This window comes from Brachyhypopomus gauderio, chromosome 3, assembly GCF_052324685.1.
Source record: "Brachyhypopomus gauderio isolate BG-103 chromosome 3, BGAUD_0.2, whole genome shotgun sequence".
In the NCBI taxonomy this organism is placed as follows: Eukaryota; Metazoa; Chordata; class Actinopteri; order Gymnotiformes; family Hypopomidae; genus Brachyhypopomus; species Brachyhypopomus gauderio.
Genome location: NC_135213.1, coordinates 33171395 through 33193847, shown reverse-complemented (window position 1 = coordinate 33193847; position 22453 = coordinate 33171395). Strand labels below are relative to the sequence as shown.

General features: G+C 45.9%; 1 protein-coding gene across 1 annotated transcript in view; it reads right to left on the bottom strand.

The window, feature by feature from the left end:
• Positions 1-1994: 1994 nt before the first annotated feature.
• The window catches only part of adgrv1 (adhesion G protein-coupled receptor V1), a 114013-nt gene continuing 93554 nt past the window's right edge, over positions 1995-22453 (bottom strand). Inside the window, exons 86-90 of the mRNA XM_076997712.1 lie at positions 21857-22014; positions 12049-12170; positions 7150-7338; positions 4771-4945; positions 1995-2441 (exon numbers count right to left, since the gene is read on the bottom strand). Coding sequence (XP_076853827.1) covers positions 2323-2441; positions 4771-4945; positions 7150-7338; positions 12049-12170; positions 21857-22014 — 763 coding nt within the window. The 3' untranslated portion in view covers positions 1995-2322. The remainder of the gene's footprint in view (positions 2442-4770; positions 4946-7149; positions 7339-12048; positions 12171-21856; positions 22015-22453) is intronic.

Genomic DNA, 22453 nt, shown 5'->3' with positions numbered 1-22453 from the left:
ATTAATAGAAGAACAGCAGGGTTATTTCCCCAAAGCAAACAGCTCAGACTGCAGAGAAAGATCCAGAGGCTATATCGGGCCTTCTTGCTCACACATCTAAGTGTCCAAGTGGTTGTTGACAGTCCCCCAGTACTGGGATTACCATACAGCTTCTAGACAAGGATGATTCCCTCACTTTAGCATCACTGACAGGGATATTTGTCTTATTGTCTTATGTGTCTCTCTCTCAGTCTCTCACTCTCTCTCTCTCACACACACACACACTCTCTGAATTCACACACATTCACACACACACTCTGAAAGGACCTGCCCAGTAGAATTTCTACTGACAAGGTATTGTGTCCGAGAACCACAGCGTGCCTATATATGTCAACCATTAGTTTACTTCCTTGACTTAGAGGGCTGGTCCGCCACTGCTTTGCTCTTCAAACAGGCGTCGCCTTCGTCTAAGGGAGGTGCCGTCTGCTTTCACACAGGGGCTCGCTTTAATATTTATGTGTCATTTGAACACATGACCAAGGGGCGAGCAGAAAACGGCTGGAGAGACAGGGGAGAAAAGAGCGAAAGAGAACAGGGTGAGAGAAAGAGAGAGGGAGACAGAACGAGAAAGGGGGAATATCTTCTTTCGTCCTCCTGTGGGTGGCCCAAAAGCAAACCCAGACACACGATACAGCGCTAGAAGCAGGGCTTGAATTATGGAGTTGTTGACTTTGAAAAGCCCAGTCAGTACGGGGTCAGAAGCGAGCGTAGGCCGGTCATCCACACCACGTTTCAGCGGAGGTGTATGTAACGGGCTGTGTGGTATTACTAGCAGAGTTCTGCATTCAGTCCCGCCTGTTAAATTGTCAGTAACAGAACGTACAGCAGCCGGCCTCTGAGGATTTATCAGTGGCGAATATAACTGTGACCGTGTCCTGTTTGTTAGGGCTGTGTGAACACGCTTCAGTGACAACTGAGTTCCAATTGTCCATGCATTAGTCAACACTGCCATGTTTAAGCAGGCCTGTCCATACATAAGTAAGGCAGACGTAGCATCAAGGCGTGAACTGAGCACGTATGCAGTATTGTGAACTGAGTACTGATGCAGCATTGTGAACTGAGCACGTATGCAGCATTGTGAACTGAGTACTGACGCAGTATTGTGAACTGAGTACTGATGCAGCATTGTGAACTGAATACTGATGCAGCATTGTGAACTGAGTACTGACGCAGTATTGTGAACTGAGTACTGATGCAGCATTGTGAACTGAATACTGATGCAGCATTGTGAACTGAGTACTGATGCAGCATTGTGAACTGAGCACGTATGCAGCATTGTGAACTGAGTACTGATGCAGCATTGTGAACTGAATACTGATGCAGCATTGTGAACTGAGTACTGATGCAGTATTGCGAACTGAGTACTAATGCAGTATTGTGAACTGAGTACTGAAGCAGTATTGTGCTGCAAAAACGAAATTAGATTTTTTTCCCCTGCTACCATTATGGAGGCAACATTTTTACCAGCAGGCCATGCAGGCGTCATTCTTGCTAAACCTGTTGGCCAAACTACAGGCAGCAGCAGACACGATGCCATCGGCATCCACATGACCCCATACAGGGGTCAACATGAGGCTGGTAAATGGCGGTGAGAAAACACACCAGCATACATTGTTCTTCCATTGTTTTCATAGCCGATAAAGACACTTGCGTGTGGAACTGGAGAAACATGGATGCCACTGCAGAACATCAGCTCGCCTGCGAGACCAAACCCTCACCCCACAGCTCACCCCACAGCTCACCCCACAGCTCACCCCACAGCTCCCAGCAGCAGAGCACCCGCAACAAGTGGAACCTGTTTGCCGAATTTCGTGCCCGGTGCTTCGTGTAAGCTATCGTGCACGATGACATTTTCCCAGGTTAAAACCTAGAACAAACTGGTATCTACTGGCACACGTCTGCCAGCCATTTCTGACTCTGCAAGTCTCAGGCAGAGAAGCAGTCGTAGGCGAGCGGACTGAAATAGCATTCTTTATTGATCCGTGTTACACATACTAAAGCAGCTTGGTGAGCAGCAGGCCTGTGTGTTTCTTAACCTACAGTACAGGATATCAGGATATTTACATCTCAGCATGTTAAGAACATCACAAATGAATGTAGTCACAATTATACTGCATATTCACATTACATTATATATATCAGAAGAAATATCAACAAATTCCAGGTATAAAAAAGATGAAACTAAGAACCTAAGAAAACAGCAAATTTAGTGCAAAGGTGGTACAGGTACAAAGAATACTGTTGCTGGTTTGTCCATGCACAGAGGAGCAGCGAGGTCACAGGTCACAGGTGCGTGTCGGCGATGGGGATGCGTCGCAGCTCGACGATCTGGGAGGTCGCCGCGCTCCCGCCGTCGTGACTCCCGTGGGTAGACTCGTTGTCGCTCACGTTCAGGGCGGATCCTGTGGAGTGTGTCACACAAATGGCTCGTTCGTTATGAGACACCCGAACACACTGCATCCTGGACACGCATTGGAGGTTTGCTGCTAATTGCAGAGAGCGCAGCGTATATGGAAACGGATAACAATTTGCATTTTGATAAGCTATTTCGGCTCTGCACGTACTTGCATTGGATGTGAAATGTAACAGTGCGTCATATTTCAAGAACATTTTAATTGGTACTGGGTGAACTATATATCAAATCTATGTTTACATATAGTTCTGTCATGTGCAGGTATTTTTAACTGATAAGTATAAGTGATTGAGCAGTACTTTAATTAAATGAAACTGATTAGTGCTTGATTGCAGATCTGTTTTAGTTGATGAGTGCTGTTAGTCTAATACAAGCCTCATCGAGCATCTCTGGGATGTCTGATTGCTAGAAAATGTTATGTTGGAATTGAACACAGTGGTATCCAGTAAGCTGGGACTCCAGTGAAAAAGTCCTACCTAACCATCTAACAAGTCTCTCCCTCAGAAAGGCCCCCTTAGCACACAGTATTAGCTCATCCAGATATCAGTATCTGACATTAAAAGGTGAACATGCCTGTTCTCTGTGAGATTAATCAGATTAAGCAGAGCTTTCTTTCAGGTTGCTGATTTCAAAACTTTGTGCTCACCACAGGGTTATAGCAAAAACCTGTTTCATCATGCAATAGCCATGAGGCTGTGTTATGATCGCTTTCTTGGTTGTGGCCTGCAGAGCCATTTAACATATGCACATGTATCCCTGGTTGAATTCTGGCCCTACATAGCTCTGATTTGCTAGGCAAGCAACAACGAGACATTTTGGACCGCAGTCTTGCTCTCCACTGGTCTCCATGGAGCTTTGAGGCATTTGATTTCGAAATCTGAAAGTGCAGAAGATTCAAGTGCTGCTCTGCTCTTCCGAATTCATCCTGCTTCTCCTGCCGCAGCAGACCCAACCCCACCGAGCCGGTCTGTTCCACCGGCAGCAACACATACCACCATGTCACACAGATAAGACGGCGATGCAACAGACCATGACCGGTTCCTTCAAACCTCTCATTTCGTCACTCATGTACAGATTCATCTTAGATTCATCTGATCTTAAGATTACCCTCCAGAAATCTGCACGCTGACGTGTGGAGACCATTTATATATATATATATATACACACACACACACACACACACACACACACACACACACACACACACACACACACACACACACACACACACACACATACTCATTTATGCTACACACATTTGTCACCCTGATTACCCTGACCACAGCCAATGGGATGAAAATATGCAAATGACAAAGTCCTGTAATCATAAATCTTCAAGACTAACAGTCCTGATCTAGAGTTTTAGTATTTCACCCAGCTGGTACTGCTGAGATGACATAAGACTGATAACAGAGAGATCTAGCCTGAACTAGCCTGAAGGACTGAACTCTTGCTGAGTTCAATCAGGCTCATCAGTCGACTCAAGCCAGATAAAACCAAAGAGAACATTCTCCTCTCCTGCATATTAACTTCTGTCTTGCATTTATAGTAATTATGTAAAACTAATGGCTTTATCTGAATACTTCTAACGGGACTCAGTCCTGTGATTTTACCTTGATGCCTGAAATTGCCAAACTTGGGAATCTTGTTTAACAGACCAATGCCCGCACACCATCAGGCTACTTAATCAACGGCCTATCTGCCAATAGGGATGCAAAGTGCATGACAAATTCCTTAGGCTCCTGACACAGGCTCACAAAGTAATGCCTTTGTCCGAAGGAATAACTAACTATGTTTGCATTTGATTCAATATTCAGGCCTACTGAATCTAAATTACATACTCATGCAAAGGGACTGATTTCATAACATCCTTGTGTGTCACTGTTCACAACCTCAGCTATAATGCTGCCCTGTTACACTTCACTGCATGCTGCAAATCCTCTAATATGAGAAGAGACTCAAGCTGACCCATAATGGATCACAGGGACGCAGTGACACACATAAATGGCATTATTCTCATTAAGCACTGAAGACAGATCCAAAATGGCTGCTATAGCAGCACATCTCAAAGTCTACAGTGTTTTGGCATGCTAAGAGTACACAGAGAACAGAAATACATAAAGAAACAGAAGATTGAGGATTAAAGAAGAACCTGTTCAGACACATTGTTTCGCAGCACTATGAATCATGTACAAAAGCCTGACAATAATATTGAAATGTGAACAAGGAACAAGGCTTAAAGAGAAAAAAAAGATGTAATGTAAAAGGTATTAAAAGTGATTTGAGAAAATGCGGAAGTTTCGTGATACAGGTCCTACCTGTTTTTAAGGCAAATATAAGGTCATCGAATTCTTGTGCCTCTTCATCTTGAGCTAGGCTCGTGTTAATAAAGCCACCATCTGAAGGGAAGGTTTCCATCTCTGGGCCCTCTTTGAACTCACTGCTTGGCTGACTGCTGGGCCTCAGAGAAGCTCTCTCCCAGTCCGCGGAGATCTGAAGGACACGCAGACGCACATATGCAAGTATGTGCACACACATACGCACAGGCACACAAAAAGAAAACAGATGCAATGTCAGCTGGGACATTCATTAAAGCAACAGTAAAAAAATGACTTCAAGAGATGTAAAACTCTCCAGGGTGTCTGAAAACATACTTAGAACATGAGATCAAAGATACAGAAAGATACCACAAAAAGATTTTTTAACCTTTCATTTTTATCTTCCACTAAACACACACAGCTTGAAAATGTGAAATGTGTATCGATCAAAGACGCAGTCGCAGTAGTTCAAGAAGGGGTCAACACAAGGTCAGATTAGCTTGGTTATCTAAAGTATAAAACTTTACCGAATTGTTTCAGGACACAATTGGAACGTGACTTGGTTCACACCCAAACACTACACACTGACTCAGAAACGCGGATATCTGGGTGACAGAACTTTGCATTTGATACAAATTAAATGACAGCACAAAATTCAGTCGCACGTGGCCTTGAGGAATTCAAACAGATTCAAAGGAAAATGGAGAAAGAAAATATGTCTGAAAACCACTGAAGCGTAAAGACAGAATTCTGGTAAAGTGGGTCAGTGGTAATGGGTCAAATAAGTGCCTCAGAAGAAGTGTTACGCGTGTTTATCTCCACTGTAGGACCTTGATGGGATCACTGCTGCAATGTTTGCTTTTGTTTGCCAGGTCGACAGGCAGCCTGGCAGAACGCAGTGTTGAACAGAACTAAATCATGACCAATAATCCCCCAGGAGGTCAGATGGGTCTAGCAAACATGCAAACACACACACGTACACAGACACAGACACACAGACACACACAAACACACGTATCCAGACACGCACGCCCACAGACACACATGCACACACGCACGCACACACACACGCGCACACACACACACACACACACACACACGTGCACACAGCAGGTGCAGACCATTCTATTGCCACCTAACAGCAGACAAAATGCCCCACGGTGAAGAGGGCACACTTGACTCATGACGTGTGTGAACTATCCAGCCTCCTTTGTCACGATCCTCATCTCTGTCTTTTTGTACAGACACTCGATAAAGGTCCATTTTATACCCATCCATTACGGCACAAGAATTGTAACGGGACAGTCAGAATAATGTCGAATCACGTAAAGTAGTAAATCACGGGTGAAATCGTGGGCTACACCCCACCTCACTGCTTCAGAGGAGCGGCCCTAGAACACAGCATTAGAAATCAGCCTACAATGGGACACGACGCCTAAGGTCAGATGAGCTAGGTGCCTCCGGGCCCCACAGGACCCTCCCATGCCCCCGCGAGACCTGCAAGGGTACAGCCGTCTTGCCCCAACCAGCCCTAAACCTCATCCACCCCCACCCCCACCCCCCTCCACCTCATACCCCTCACTCGCTCACCCTCTGGGACAGCATATGACAACCCAGAGCTTTAAATCTGAACACCTGTACTCTCAATGAATGAAACCGGATTACTGGAGCCAGCGCCGTGCGATCAAATCACAGCTGCCCCTGGGGAGATCCACGGAGATGCTTCTTTTGAACTGGGACTGGATTAGAAAAATGCATTAAAAGACTGCACTACAACAACGGCGATCGATGACATTAACCTTCCCCTACATTCTCCACGCCGCCTGTAAGAATTGCCGCCTAATCTCTCGTGCCTAATTGTCTCTCGTGCCTAATAAAATGTGTAGACTTTATTTCATCTGGGCTTGAGTGATTTGCTGAAGTCTGAAAACTTGAATCATCATCTTCAGAACGTATGTCATACTCTGCTCCTGTCCCTCACTGTAGTTTACACTAAGGGCTTGTACATTTACCCATTACATAATCATTTATTCTCTGTGTATGAGTGTGTGTGTGTGTGTGTGTGTGTGTGTGTGTGTGTGTGTGTGTATGTGTGTGTGAGAGAGCTCATTGTTCTCAGAACAAGCAAAGCGTAGCGTGAGCAAGCACTACTAACACTGAGCCTGAAGGTGATAAAGAGGTGTTTGATGTATAAACACACAGACACACAGACACTGGGGGAAACCCCCCCCCCCTTACACAATCTTGAACTAAACTCAAAATAGGAACACACAATAAATCCAAAACACGAAAATAAGTACAATAATACAATAATAGTACAAGAATAAGTACAAAACACGAAAAATTAATTAAAAAGACAGAGATTGTGACGAGACCCACCTCCTCCATGGCGCTGATGAGGTTCTGTGTGGACTTGCTGATCTCTCCTCCGCTGACGGTGGCCGCTCCGGTGGTCTGGAACATGCCGTCCGGACCGCCGTGGCCGTTCATCTCCACAGCGTAGCTGGCCTTGGCAGGCCAGCACAGCTGGTTGCGCATGAGGAAGTACACAGCGAATACATAGAGGCCCTGGAGACACAGAGTCCATTTATTTATACCACGCGGAATAAATCGAACTCAGCAGGACCCGTAATGGTGCACCAGCACGGGAGACTCGAAACCAGTTCACTACTGACAGTTTATGATTTTGGAGAATATTAAATAAACAATTAACCTGTCAGTAATTTCAGCATGAATGTATTCTGGGTGGAGGACAGGCTAGAGGACGAGGACGGACGAGGACAGACTAGAATAGTACCGATATACACTATGGTCAAGACATAATTGTTGAACTTGTTAAACAATTACATTTGTCTGTTTTGTGTTTGCTTTTTTGTCTATGTTTGCCTAAGCTGGAGGACACTGATTAATGTACAGTCACACAGGTGCAAACTATTCACATGAGATTTTGCAAAAGCATGACATCACAGGCAGTGAGGTCATGATTTAACACAACATTCTGGACGGTCACACCAAAGTGACAGGCACCCTGCTCACTCAGGCGCAAAATACCTCATCACCTCCCAATATTTCTCCACTAAGTCGGTCCACACAGGAGACGAGGCCTTAATGCAGAGACAGGGAGGGCAAAGGTAATCAGAGAAGCTGTCGCTTCTACACAGGGCTACCCACAGAAATGCAGCATAAACACGAACCCTGCCTGGATCTTCCAGTCATTACCGTTGACAAGTACATCGATCACACGATAGCTACGTTAAGATCTGCTACCAAAGACATGGCTGTCATCTCTTAGCAAAGGAGAGAATGCCTCATATCATAGTTTGTTTGCCTTTATTCTATTAATGCGCTGTGGTAATTCACTGTCGCCAAAGGTACAGAAGCTTCACTAACGCACCTGGCTGATAGAGCCGTCTCACACCCAGTGTCTCAGAAGCAGAGGTGGACATTCCAGGTTCAGAGAGTAAAACTCCTTCGCAGGATTTTACTCAAGCTTGCTGGATTTTCTAATTAGTGCAAACCAGGTAAAAATTGTGGAATCAACACAATCCAGGAAGCCTGTGTAAAATCTTGGTGAGGACTTTTACTTTCTGAACCTGGAATGTCCACCTCTACTCAGGAGTACCTTTAGCTGTTCTTTTCAAATCCTTCAAGCACCGACGCCAGGCACTAGAGTGCGAACGGGTGCGCGGGTCAAAATTTCCCTCCTTTCACTGGAGCAAACTGAGTCCAAGTTGAGGGAATTGCTCTGGGAGATTCGCACACAAACGGCCGGAGGCAATAGTCGCTAGCTGAATAACCCCTGGCGGTTATGGGAGTGGTCAACTCTCAGGAGTGGCAGCTGAGGTGTTAGGGGTCACCAAAAGGGGCCGCATCGCTGACGGGGGACAGGGAAACGGACCGACAGGTGTCGAGAGAGAGAGAGGGACACAAAGCGAGAAAGAAAAGAGAGCGAGAGTGACTGACTAAGAGGGAGAAGCAAAAACCTCTCACACATCATTATTACAACAGAGCATTGTGAATGAATGAATGAATAAATGAGAATACAGTGGCACAACAAAGACAAAGAGACAAAGAGGACAGAAATATAAGACCGCATGTACACCTTTTTCATAAACCTCTCCATCTCCCCTCCGGTCAACAAGCTGATTCTGATACGTCATATTGGCCCAGCTGTACAAACTGGAGCATTAGCACGATGAAGACAGACCTATTATTAAGGACTCGAGCCGGTTCAGGAAGCAGGGAGGAAGTGGAATTGTGGAGTGTGTGAGCTCTGTTGTTCAAAGCCCTGCTTTCTGTGTAGCAGAGCATTTATTGGCACTCCCTGGTAGAACAGAGCGTACCAGCACAACGTAAACACTGTCAGATCTGTCAGCGGAAGCCCTGCAGTCGAGCAGGGGGAGCGGACCCGAGCGGCGCCGTGGCTCTGTCTGGGACCAGACACGCCCGTGCTGGAAGGAGCAGACCGGCCTTCCGTGTTCAAGCGCACAAACGCGGTATATTGTTACGCCTGTTCAAATTTCTGCTCACAGGAAAACAAACACGGGCGCAAATGACCAGAGACCGGCTACCTGGACTACACGTGTTCTGCAATGATTGAGTGGGCATTTGTGAATGGATCTTTAAAGATACGCTCACTAGTCTCTTTATTAGAAACACCCACACTGTAGCACCATTGTCAGGCCTCTTTAATGGTGTACAGGCCTGGCGCTTCAAGTGTCCAATTACCACCTGGAGGTCATCTGTTGTCATGACCTCTTCATTAATCACTCTTCACTAACCAGTGAAAGCAAGCATATGTATGTATTTAAATGCTCATATATTGCTTATAAGTAGCACAACCAAAACACACATACACACACTTGAATGTACACACACAAAAGATGCACCAACTGCTCTTTCTTGTGGGTCTAAGAATGTGAAGAATGAAACACTGATATTGAACGGCACCATGAAGGACACCACTAGAGTCGATGCAACAGGAGCAGAATAGGGCCAAGGGGCCAAAACGCTAAGCAGCCAATGAACTTCCTCCTTCAAATAACAGCAGATTTGTTTTCCTCTGTCCTACATACGCCGCTGTGTCAGCTGTGTTTGGCTAGCTTATTCCAGTCATTTGCAAACACAAGGGCACTCCACTGAAAGAGTATTTGCCCATTTCATTACACATGGTGCAGGTTTAGTCATCCGTGCTGGCGTTTCCCCCTAAGTGTTGGTCGAAGACCAAACAAATGCCTCCACAACCTGGTATTATGTCCCCACTCACCTGCCCTCTGACCTATAGCTAAGAAGAGTAAGAAAAATGTTCTTAGAGAGCTGAAAATAAATAGCAAGGCATCGTGGACCCCTTCAAGTACTACACACCTCTTAACCCAGTAACCCTTCGACCCTGGCCAGTCCAAAAGTTGATAAGGAGAGTAAACTGCATTTATTGATGGACCCTATCTGTGTGTGTGTGTCTGTGTGTGTTCTAGACACAGCCCATGGTGCAGTGTAATGTAGACAATACTGAGAGCTAATGGAAGTTTGTTAATGGCTACAGGAACTTTACATTCCACATCATTTTATATTTTGTCTCTCTCATGTCTGACCTGCGTATTTCCCATGATCAGTCTGACATGAATGTAACAGAAAATGATAAATCAGAAATACATCTTACATTTATCATGCTATGTATTTAGCTTGCACAGCTGATGAAGGACCTCTCCCCAAACCTCCCCATCCTTCATTACAAACACTGTGTATTATACTCATACTACATATACTATATATGTACTATACTCATACTACATATACTATATATGTACTATACTCATTACCATTACCAGAACCTCAGCTGAAGAAGCTTCTTCATATATGTTCATATACATATTTGTGTGTGTGTACTTTTAGTTCATCTGTACTTCCTATGAAGTGATTAAAGCTTACATCCTCCTATTCCTCCACGTCATCCCTCTCTCCAGAGACCAGCCTTTTATACCAGCGTTTGCAGATGCATATTCAACTAGCGATCTGCAGCAGCTCAGACGGTCCAGACCTGGGCCAGACGCTTTGGTTCTCCACTGAGACACAGTGCAGGCCACAGCTCCCTGTCCCTCGTCAGTGGACGAGAACATTCTGTACTTTATTCCGCCCGATTCTCTAGGCAACAGTCGTGCGGTCCGGCATCCTGCTTACCCAGAGCAACACGGACTGTGCACCACTGGAGAGTCTCCTTTCGCACAGATGCTACAAATCAGCACGGCCGTGTCCGACACGTTTCACACAGCCCCGCCACGTCGCGCAAGGGCAAGTCTTTAAAAGGTCAAGGGGAAGCAAAATTCATCAGTCGACTACACAAACACTGCAAGTTTAAAAAGTGTTTCAAGTGCACAAACACCCAGACAAAATGAAAACATTTGTCTTTATTGCTATCAAAGAATCATAACATGGAATTCCAGAATGGGTTTGAATTCCAGAACACATTCAGACAAAACAATGTTTTGAATGGCTGTGGGACCATTTACATTGTAAACTCCAAACATGTGCTACACTTTGCTTACATAACTTGATGGAAAATGGAAAAGCTGCTTCTGCTGATTAGAAGGCTATAAAGATAGAACGCGTCTCCTGAACTGAGGACCTCTGACTTAATCACCCAACCAAGTATCAGCATAGTATCACTCTCTATTCTCCTTATACCACCTGAAGATAAGGCTCTCATGGACCATATTTAAATGGACTTTCTCTTTTTACAAAGACATTGCAGGACTACGGTAGAGACCACAGAACCTGCTCAAATGTGCATGCACTAGCTTAAAGGATCAATTTCATGCCGAGGGCGCAGATCGATAGCCTGTAAAGATGTGAGGAACTACTTTTAGCTACTTAACTCTTGCAGAACCAAACCAGAACCTTTTCTGTGTCTCATGGATTTGTGCAAAGTGCTTCACTGGTGTATAGGGAAGGTTTTGAGAAGCACTCCAGACTGTATCTGCATGACATGCTGTTTGTCTTTGGTGATTCTTAATTTATTACATAATCAAATGTGTGCCTACATTTTTTTTCAGAATGAGAGGGGGCACTCTGTGCTCAGCACTGATGGTGAATTTATTGCTACAAAAGATAAGATAAAAGACAGATGATCTACGGCTTGTCCTGTCAGTCACGCTGCTTATCTCGCATGAATAAAATGAACACAAAGACAAACAAGCCATGCTTAATCTGCTGCAAGTTAATTGCTGCAAGATAAGCAAGTGGATGAGGTGCTGAGGCATGGGTTAAATTGGATGTTCTTACCAGCAGGGTGTTGAAGATGACGAGAGAAATGAACATCCATAGGTATGTGTAGGCCATGTGGAGGCCAGCCCACAGACAGACCAGCGACACCAAGGTGAACAGGCACAACACCATGGGAACCTCTGTGGAACAGAAGGCAGCATCGTGTTAATAACATGCACATATGTGAAACATAGAATCACACATATAAGGCTCGACACGCCAAAAAATACACCATCTCGGTACAGCGATCACGATTAGCTCGCTCCATTTGCGTCTTGCGGTATTTGAATCATGCTGACTGCGCATTCCGAGTTCTGCTGGATGTCCAGATGCTCGTGCGTTTATTTTGTGCCCCGCGGTTGGAGAAAAGTGCTGGCACAGGGGCAGTTTTTTCACAACGAGTCACTTTTTCCACAGAGGGTCAAATTAAACAGCCCAGCACATGTGCAGGACCACTTTAACGGCCTCCGCGCTGGCACGCAGGAGCTGGGTGGGCGTGTTCATTGATCTGAGGGAGGAGCCCAATGACTGACAGCAGGAGGGAGGTAATTAAGAGGCTCTTAAGTAGGAGACCTTAAGTGAATAGCTGTGGGTACTGGAAGACGGGTAAAGGGCTTGGATTATGAAGGTTCTTCATGTGGACATGTCGAACGCAGTGTTGAATTCAAGGAGTCTGAGTGGAGTCTGAGTGGATGCAGACCGTGTGAAGACACGTAAACTTAGATTTTATTCACAGAACAGGTTTTTAGCATTTACCAGTTTTAAAACACGTGTCACTACTTGGCTGGTTGATTTGATTATATATTAAATGGCCTAGATTTCTGAGAGCTGAGGTATAGAACCCTGTCTGACACACTCTGTATCTTCTGCCTCCAGCTTAACCAACCACACGTAACCACTTAATGGTGAGGCCAGGACTCCCAGGTTAAGATAAGACACGAGAACTGCTACGTGTTGACACATGCTACGTGTTGACACTCATGATGCATATTTACATGGACAGCACCCATATTTCTAGGCCCTAGGCATCAGTCCTCATGCTGTACCTTCACCTCTGACACCAAATACCACAACTCTTAGCTACATTAACCTTCTAACTAACCCTCATCCTCATTCTCAATCCTCAACCATCAATCCTCAACCCTCATCCTCACTCTCAATCCTCAACCCTCATCCTCATTCTCAACCCTCAACCCTCTTATGCATCCTCATTCTCAACCCTCATCCTCACTCTCAATCCTCATCCTCATCTTCATCCTCATTCTCAACCTGCATCCTCAACACCTACCATCATCCTCATCCTCAAACTACAACGAGTGCAGAACGTCATCTGCTCCTCTACTGATGGAGCGGGACACTGCATCACTGAGCCGCTGATCGCCCCCTTCATTACTACTACAAAGAAATAAAGCCCCCCACCCTCACTAAGTAGAGCATTCAGAGCTACAGCACAATGGTGGATCTCCTGAACAATGGCTGCAAAAAGCCATGCTGAGCTGTGTTTGAATTGTAAACACTCCCTCGCCTCCATTCAGCCACAGACCCCGTTTGAGATATTCCACAAACTCGGCAAAGCAAGCTTCGTTGGCATATCAATAGCTTCTTTTGATGAGTGGAGTGTCCGGATTCAAATTCAAGCCTGCCAGAGCGAAGGTGCATCACTGATCAGCTGTAAGTGCTCGGGTGAATAAGCGTGGTGCATCTCCTAAGAGCCATCCCATTCAGGATTCAACTGTTTACTGGGCATAACAACAAATCATTTGTTTGGATATTTATTTATCTTTATTAACAAAGCCTTAGGTTTGGTAAAACTGGCCTCCGGTGTGAGCTTATTTTATTATGCACTACAATATGCACAGCTGCCCAGAGAGACATACGGCAATCAAAACAGGACTCTGTCTTAAAGGTTCACAAAGTGCATCCTCAGTAGAAACCCTCAAGACTTTCAGTCCATTGTTGTACAGTTCCCTTCATCAATATACATACGTGCAATACAATGACTTTCATTTGGAACAAATCAATATGCATGAATCTGAGGCTTCCAACAACATTAGCGGTGGCTTATGTCACCGCACCTCAGGGTAATAGTTCACGGAGTGTTCTCGATGGTGCTGGTGTGCCACCATTAGCTAATACCGTCCAGCTGTCCAGCACTGGTCAGACCGCTTTGATCTCACCAGGGCCTGGGGAGCATGTCGACTCGGATGCCAGACGGGGCCGTGGGTACAGGGGAATGGCGGGCGTCTGCCTGCGACACTCGAGAAGAGAGTGTGCAGGCCACACATTCCTTGGAGGACGTGTGGTGTGGGGCCAGAGTTTACGCACTGGGCTAGCACAGAGCCGTTACTTCCAATCCTCTTCCATTACTCTCTGCCCTCTCCCCACCTCTCATTCCATCCTTCAGCCCTCATCTTTCCTTCTTTCTGTCTATTCATTTCTAGCTCCCCCTTTTCTCCTGTGACCCCCCCCTCCCCCACTTCCCTTTGCTCTCCATTGGTGTAAGCACATTCCTCCTCACGGTCTGGGCCCGGGGTCCATTTTTCCCCGGCCCTGAGTGCTATCACAGACGGTGCTGGATGGGGAGTTCCCTCAGCCCCAGGGCAACACCTCTTCCCATGGGTCTCCTGGCTCCCGAGGCCTGCATACTCCACACGCCCTCTTGGGACGGTCAACACAGTGCTTTTACTGTTCTAGGTGCCATTCCCAGGGAATGTTCGCTTTCCTTAGGAGGAACTGTAGGGAGTAGTGTGTGAACACTGGAATGTTCTCCAAAACAGGATGCTGTCGTTAAGAATCGTCCCCTCGGTCAGTGTGTGGGACATTAGGTTAGTGTTGTATGCAGGGAGTGGTGGCGTGTACAGTAACTTCACATTCTGGGGTGTTTAGGTTTAGTCGTTTTTGTAATGGAGTGATGCAAAGATTAAAGTGGAAGAGTTATTCACACTCCACAGGTTTTCAGCTTCATAATCATGCAGATTAATTCAGATTTGTTTGCAAAATGTCACATAAAAACACACTGTATACCAGAGAATTGGCAGAAAGATGAAAATTCTGAGTCGTTATTGCCAAACCAGTAATTAGAAATTGGACTGACAAGTAAACCATTTATTTTTAAAGCTAAACAATATATAAGCCAGATGAAAAGAGGATCCATTTCAAACATGGAGTTTCATGCCGTATTAGGAGTCAAGTGTATCCTTGGGCAACAGGACTGCAGAAAAAAAAATGTGTCCAAAATTTGCTTGGATGAACAAGGCCCCTCAGCATGGGAAGAGAAGCACAGTGGGTCTCTTAGGACAAACACAAGGCCCGTAATGTGAGACGGCACTCTGGCTCCTGTTCGGAGATGCCAGACCAGCTGTCACAGCAGCTTTCCTCAGGCTCGCCTCGAGGAAAAAACCCGCTTCGTCTCACGCCCGCTGAGCCGACGTCCGTCTGCCCGTCCGCTCAGTCATTATGGGAAAAAGGAGCAGCACGACACCGGCGAAAGGGTCGTGGCACACGCGGGGAGACGCGTCCCTGGAGTGGACATGAAAGAGGGGGACTGGAACGGACGAAGGAGTGCCAGTAAGTGATCCGTTAGATCAGCGGGAGGTTAGCCGGCCTGGAAGAACATCCAAAACAGGGATTAGACTGGGAGCACTGGGAGCACTGGTTTTTTTCCCCTCGTCCTGTTCTAAACAAACACTTGCTCTGTGCGTGTGGCTCCACAAGTGTTGGCGTGACAACAGGATATCCAACTCAGCTTTCAGTGGCCGGGGGGGGGGGGGATAGTGTTCTTGGATGCAGGCCAGATCTCATACCAGATGTTCCACATGCCCTGTCCTCCGAGGCCCTGCCTTCTCTCCGGGGAAAAAAAAACTCCCCGTATCGCGGTGATGGAGCGTTAAGCATAACACCAATCAAGAGGTCAGACAGAAGTCAAGTTCTAAAGCTGACCCTGGATCAGCCGTGCCGCGTGTGTGAAAGCCCATTGGCAGAACCAACTCCTCGTGGTCTAGAAGGTTCAGGAAGGCCTTAAGAGGCCCTCAAATGCGGCGGGGGGGGGGGGGGGGGGGGGGGGTATACGTTTCCATTTTTGCCTCTATTACTTTGAATCCCTCCCTCCATTCTGAGTCCATCGTGCTGGGGGATTGTTTATTGCTCTTTATGGATGTGGTAAAGACCAATATCTCACGACGGTAAAAGGCTAGTACATTTCATGAACGTGCACTATTAAAAGGGGTTAATGAGTTCTCAGTTGTTGACTTTCCATTTTTATTCATAAACCTTCTGCCATATAAAGAGATGCCCAAATGACAAAGGTTTACTAAAACAGTGTTATATAATCATAGTATTTTGTATATGATGCAAAGGTGGGGCTGTAAACACACAATGGAGTAATGCAAATGTGTCTTATACAATCAAAAAGTTACATGGTGTCAATGCCCAGACCCAGATCAGACATCTGTACTACTGATGAATGTAGAATACTTATCTACATGACGCAGATCTGGAAAACTCCTGAACTCAGTCTCCTTTACTTCATGCGAATGAATGAATGAATGAATGAATCTTCAACTTATATAGCGCCTTTCTATATACCCAAGGTTGCTTTACAATTTTAACACAGGTACAACCAATCACACTCTGGCGAGAAGCAGAAGCCAATTGCGCACAGCGTACTCTCGACCGGGATCCACAGCCCCCTGGGGGACTGAATGGGGTGCAGGAAGGGGAGAGAGGACAGACCCTAGTGGCAGAGCACCATCCACTACTGGGGTATGCCCAAGCACACACACTCAGACAACTGCTTTTTATTGGACATGAAGGGACAAAGACACACACTCAGGGAGAATTTGTCAGGGAATCAGGGAGGGCCAATTTACCTAACCTCCATTCTTTGGACTGTGGGAGGAAACCGGAAACCCACGCAGACCAGGGGCGCAGATGGCACTGGGGACGGGGGGGGGGGGGGGGGGGGGGGGGGGGGGGTCATGTCCCCCCCAGATTTATATTGACCCCATCCTAAATCTAGCATCTAGATTTCGTGTCCCCCCCAGATTAATATTGGTCCCCCTCACTTCAGAATTTCCATCTGCGCCCATGACGTAGACACAGGGAGAACATGGAAACTCCACTCAGATAGAGACTTGAACCCAAGACCCCAGTGCTGAGAGGCAAACGTGCTAACCACCAAGCCACCGTGTTGCCATCATGTGGTAATATGCTGGTATTCATTGATGAGTGGGTTTTGTGTATGTGTTTGTGCACGTGTGTGTGTGTTTGGAGCATTGTAAGGTTAGGGTTATAACACTGACATAATCAAACATCTGGAGCCATTTGGCTGTGTATGCTTAAATGTTCAAACTGCTTGTTGCTCTTGAACATATGAACGATAGCATTGTGAGATCCAGATAAGAGCTATTTCAGTACAAAGTACAATTACAGCTGTAAAACAAAAACATGATGTTTGCATATTACTGTTCTATTAAAAAGCCAGTCTAGTGTGGTTCCACATCTGATATAAATATATATATTCCACATAAAGCACCCTGGGCAGCTTCCTACTCTCTGGCACTAAACCTTTATACAAAAATAAATGATATTGTCTTTTTGGAACTGGTCCAAAAGTCTGTGGGTGAGACAGACTAAGAAGCCAACGAGCTTTCAAGCATGTTAGTACTTAAAGCAACAGCCAGCTATCTGATCTGGGCTGACGTCAGAAATGTCCGTCTAAAGCAGGTAGAGCTGACAAGGACTTTCAGTACTTGCCTATTTATCAGATAAAGGGTCCCTTGAGAGAGGAAGGAGTTGAGCTTGGTTTCATCAACTGTAGCACATGCAATGCCAAGGACCCAGAGTTCAAATGCTGCAAAGACTAAAATGCGCATCATGTCTGACTAACGCTGAAAAAGAAGACATTACAACTCCTATATTCACTCGTGTCTATGAATGGCGGTCATGAACCAAAATGCGCCAGCTTGGCAGTGAAAGATGGCGGTGGAGGTTTGGGTGGAGCTGGATCTTTATTGAGGATGTGGCTGCTGATTCCAGCAGCACGGGCAACTCTACAGTGAACCAAAGCGTAGCTGCCTCACCTCGCAGCTCTCTGACCGGGAACACATCGCTAAAGTAAAGCGGACTGTTTAGGGGACAAAAATGTAACACAATACAATGCCCGAGCTGGTCACATGACCTGAACCACACTGAGTGTGCGTTTTGTTTACTGATGACGAAACTGAAAGTAAACAAATCCTGAAGGAGGAGTTAATAATGGCCACAGCCACACTTCAGACCAGCACCAGGAACCATACCCAGACCTCAGGTAGCCTTCCACTCAAAAGACTTCAGTCATATCCAGAACATGACAACTTTAGATAAGATTACGCTGTATGCTTTTCCTATTATTCATCATGTCTGGGTGTAATGATCATTTGTAATGATAACCTTATAATCAGTTGTCACTACAGGGGCAAAACAACAGAAACAGTATCTTAATCAAATACCTTAGCTGTTTCCCAAGAGTAATGGCTATATGTTTAGAAGTGTATCACTTATAGCTGGCCCACATATACTGGAAGCCCCATATAATGACTAAAAGGGCCATAAGAACTACAGTAACCACAATGTGAATCATTGTAAATGGTTGTTAAGGTGTATATGGTGGCCTTGCAGTGTTCACACCTGCAAACTAGAGTTAATGCTAATATTAACTCCTTTAAGCTTCAGCCAAGAAGTGCTATTTTCCACAGAAACCCATAATAAAAATAACCAGTTTTAAAAGCTAATAGCCTCTCTTTGAAAAAAAAATTTGAAAACTGCAGGGTACCAAATGTTTTGAGTTGAATGTTTCCTGAAAAATGACAGACATTGTGCTCAAAGGCCATTTCAGAGACAGCTGCAAAAAATGGAAAAATACTGTATTAGGACAATTGCTCTCAGCAAATCAGTACTTCCAGTAAACACAGGACAAAGTGTTTGCTAATAAGCCTTCTACTATGGAGGAGGAGATCGGGAACAAAATGGCCATGGAAAGGGCAGGACTGCATCTAAAAGAAAAGTCTCTTTGTGTGCGTTCCGCTGGAGCTAAACTGACCGATAACCTTTACACTACAGCAACCCAAAAGGCATTGCAGCATCTGGCTGTAAACAAACACTCCAAAAGAGAGGATTAGGTGTCTGCCAGCATGCATACAGGAAAAGCACACTGCATCATGAAGTTCACCACTTCTTCTTAAGGTCCCAAGATCAAAATCGTTAAATAGAGTTGCTATTTAGTCACTATTCCCACACGGACATAGGAAGAAGATCCCTTCTCAGATGCATCCTAAGCTTGGAAAACACTTCTTCCGGGGGTCAGGAAACTTTGGCATGGCCGATTATCAGCACATCCCAGGGGCACGGCCAACCAAGGTCACTCCTGTTTGTCTTTTCAGAGAGAGACTCTTTCAGCGGCTTCCAATAGTGCAGTGCACAGTGAGCGGTTCTGGCACGGGCCCGTTTCTGCAGTTACAGGCTCCAGCAAAACAGGCTCCCCCCCCCCCCCCCCCCCCCCCCCCCCCCCGACCCTGATGGCAGGAGGACGCTAAAGGTCCAGCTGTGTTCCTCCAGACCAGACTCGGAGAGGTGCGGCGAGTCTGCAGCCTACTTGCCCACCGTAGACAGAGGGGCGTCCGGCAGCATCCGCGCTTCAGACTCTGTGAAGACCTGCCTTCACCAGCCACTATTAGAAACATGATTCACTAGAAACACACTGTAGGCGAGCGGTTGGACACTATAGCCCGTCTGTTCCTGTGTGCCTTTTCTGCTTGATTTTGTGAAAACTGGAGTATTTATACACTGTACTTGCACGCACACGCACACATATATGTATATATATATTTCGTATTTCCCCGACTATAGGCCGCTACTTATTCCCTCACGCTTTGAACAATGTGCTTTATACTGAGGTGCAGGGCCGGAGTGGGACACTTTTTCAGCCCGGGAGTTTCATACCCAAATCCGGCCCAAAATTATTTTTCCATCCCAATCGGCCCAAACTAGAGACTGACATGAGCCGGCCCATCGGGAATCCTCCCGAATCTCCCGATTTGCCACTCCGGCTCTGCTGAGGTGCGGCTGTCCTGTAGATTTTTCTTCACCCGTCAGAGGGCGGAGCAGAAAGTGAATCAGGTGGTAGGTCAAAGTTGTAAATCAAAGAAGAAAGTGCTCATTTTCATTTAGCACATGCAAGCAGCAGGCATGACGGAGAATTTATTTTCAAAACAACGTGTTGTGCCAAATTCCGAATCCCCTTGTTCGCAAACGCACAAACACGCTACAGATGATATTCGGGAGTTACAGTGATTATAACTTAGTTCATTGAGCACTCTAGTTTTGTCCTAACTAGATATTTAGACATAATACTGGTGTAATACTGCAAAATCATGTGGTGAACTTCGGTATAGTCAGTGTGTTTTTTAATTTAAAATAATCAACACCCTTGAGCCAGTGTGGATAGATAATGCCATGCCGTTTGCTGTGATGGATAATTAAAGTCTAGCTCTTATTTAGTCATAGAAACGTAAATTGGCAATATAATCCGTAGCGTCTTTATGCGCGGACAAACGAGGGTGTGACGGTGGGTGCGGCGTGAAGGACGAGACACAAATCCTTTGTGGCAGCAAACGTCACTTTACTTATATTATATATGTTGCGCAATAGCGCACGATAAACATACACAAGCACACAACAACGTGTGGACATTAGACAACGACGAGCACAGGACACTGCGCGAGCGCACATTAAATAGACAAACCACATTAGCCCCATGTGATTACGAGACGATTCACAGGTGATACAGATTATCACACGACATAGCCTTCACCACAGAGTTCCACAGACGCAGACAAAGCACGTGGACCACGTATACACACGCCCAAAGGGGAGGGGCCGGGGTCCTCAACGTGACAGAGGGGAGTGACAGAGGGGAGTCGGAATTCGGCACAACATTGGCTGAAAGCCAAATCTCTTTCGCACGTGAAATGCTACAGGCACTATTCAGAAACTGATCAGTTCAGTTAGCAACCCTGCCAACCAAGGGCAACCCTCACTGCCTAGCTCTACCATGTCAGTGTAACTGCTGTGTTGAGAATGTTCTTCAAGTCAAACAATATGCCTTCAGCAACGGTCCTGTGGTCAGAAACTGACCTGTGGTGAATAGGTCACAGGCATTTACAGGTTCGTGGTAAGTGTACCTACACAAGTGGCCAGTGAGTTTGCAAACTGGTGTTCTAAATCAGGGGGTGTTGAGTGCAGAGTTTACATGTTGTGTTCAACATCACCACACAATTACGACAAGAGCTCAAGCTATAATAAGGTGACTGCTAATGGCAACCTCCGGTTTGATCGCTCTGGAGTTCTGTTTCGTAATCTCAGACAATAAGCAATGTGTGCATGCTTCTATTTGTGAGGGCCCCGGGTTTGCACGGCGTGGTCACGTCGTGAACATTCGATGCTCTGGGGCGCTGCCAACCGTAACCCTCATGAGTCATGGAGAGAGAGTGCAGTGTGGGGAAGGATTTACAGGAACCAACCTATTTACTTATTTGCTTCTGGCCTTTTGGTGACATGACTGTGGGGAAAAGAAAAGGATGTAGGGACTTTCTGCTGGGTTATGAGAAAGTATGGAAACACATTACACACACTACATTACACACACGGGGAGGGAAAGCACCCGTGTTTACTTTCAGTTTTGCTTCCCAAAATTCACTTTCAACTTTCACTTTGTGAAACATCTCTTATATTAGGAATAGCCACACACACACACACCCATGCACACACGCACACAAACAGATCCACAAACCTGCACTGTTGGTGCGGCCTCTGTAGACATCATCGTAGGCCTTCCACTGCTGCGTGACATGGTAGGCGTGGACAAACACCACCAGCACTCCAACCAAGCAAATGAGAGGAACCAAGACTGCTGTACACAGAGCCACATACACATTTGGTATGAAGCACCTAGAGATAGATAGATAGATAGATAGATAGATAGATAGATAGATAGATAGATAGATAGATAGATAGATAGATAGATAGAGAGAGAGAGAGAGAGAGAGAGAGATAGATAGATAGATAGAGAGTGAGAGCCCATACCAACACAATCATGTAAACAAAGTGCTATCAGAGTGTAACTTTGCCATTCATGGTCTTCACGTTGTCTGTTAAGGAGATAATTACAGCAAAGTTTATGAATTTCGGCACCATGTGAAAGACCTGACCGGAGGCGGGGCTCCGAGCACTAACCAATCCTGTTCCAGTGTCTCTGTGCCGCTGTCTTACCACCCAATCCCAACCTTCTCGTCCCATCCTCATTCTCCTTCCCTTTCTTTATCTCAGGAATTCCTTCGTGTTTGTTTTCCACCACCATGCAATTAGGAAGCCGGACGGGCCTCGGCCA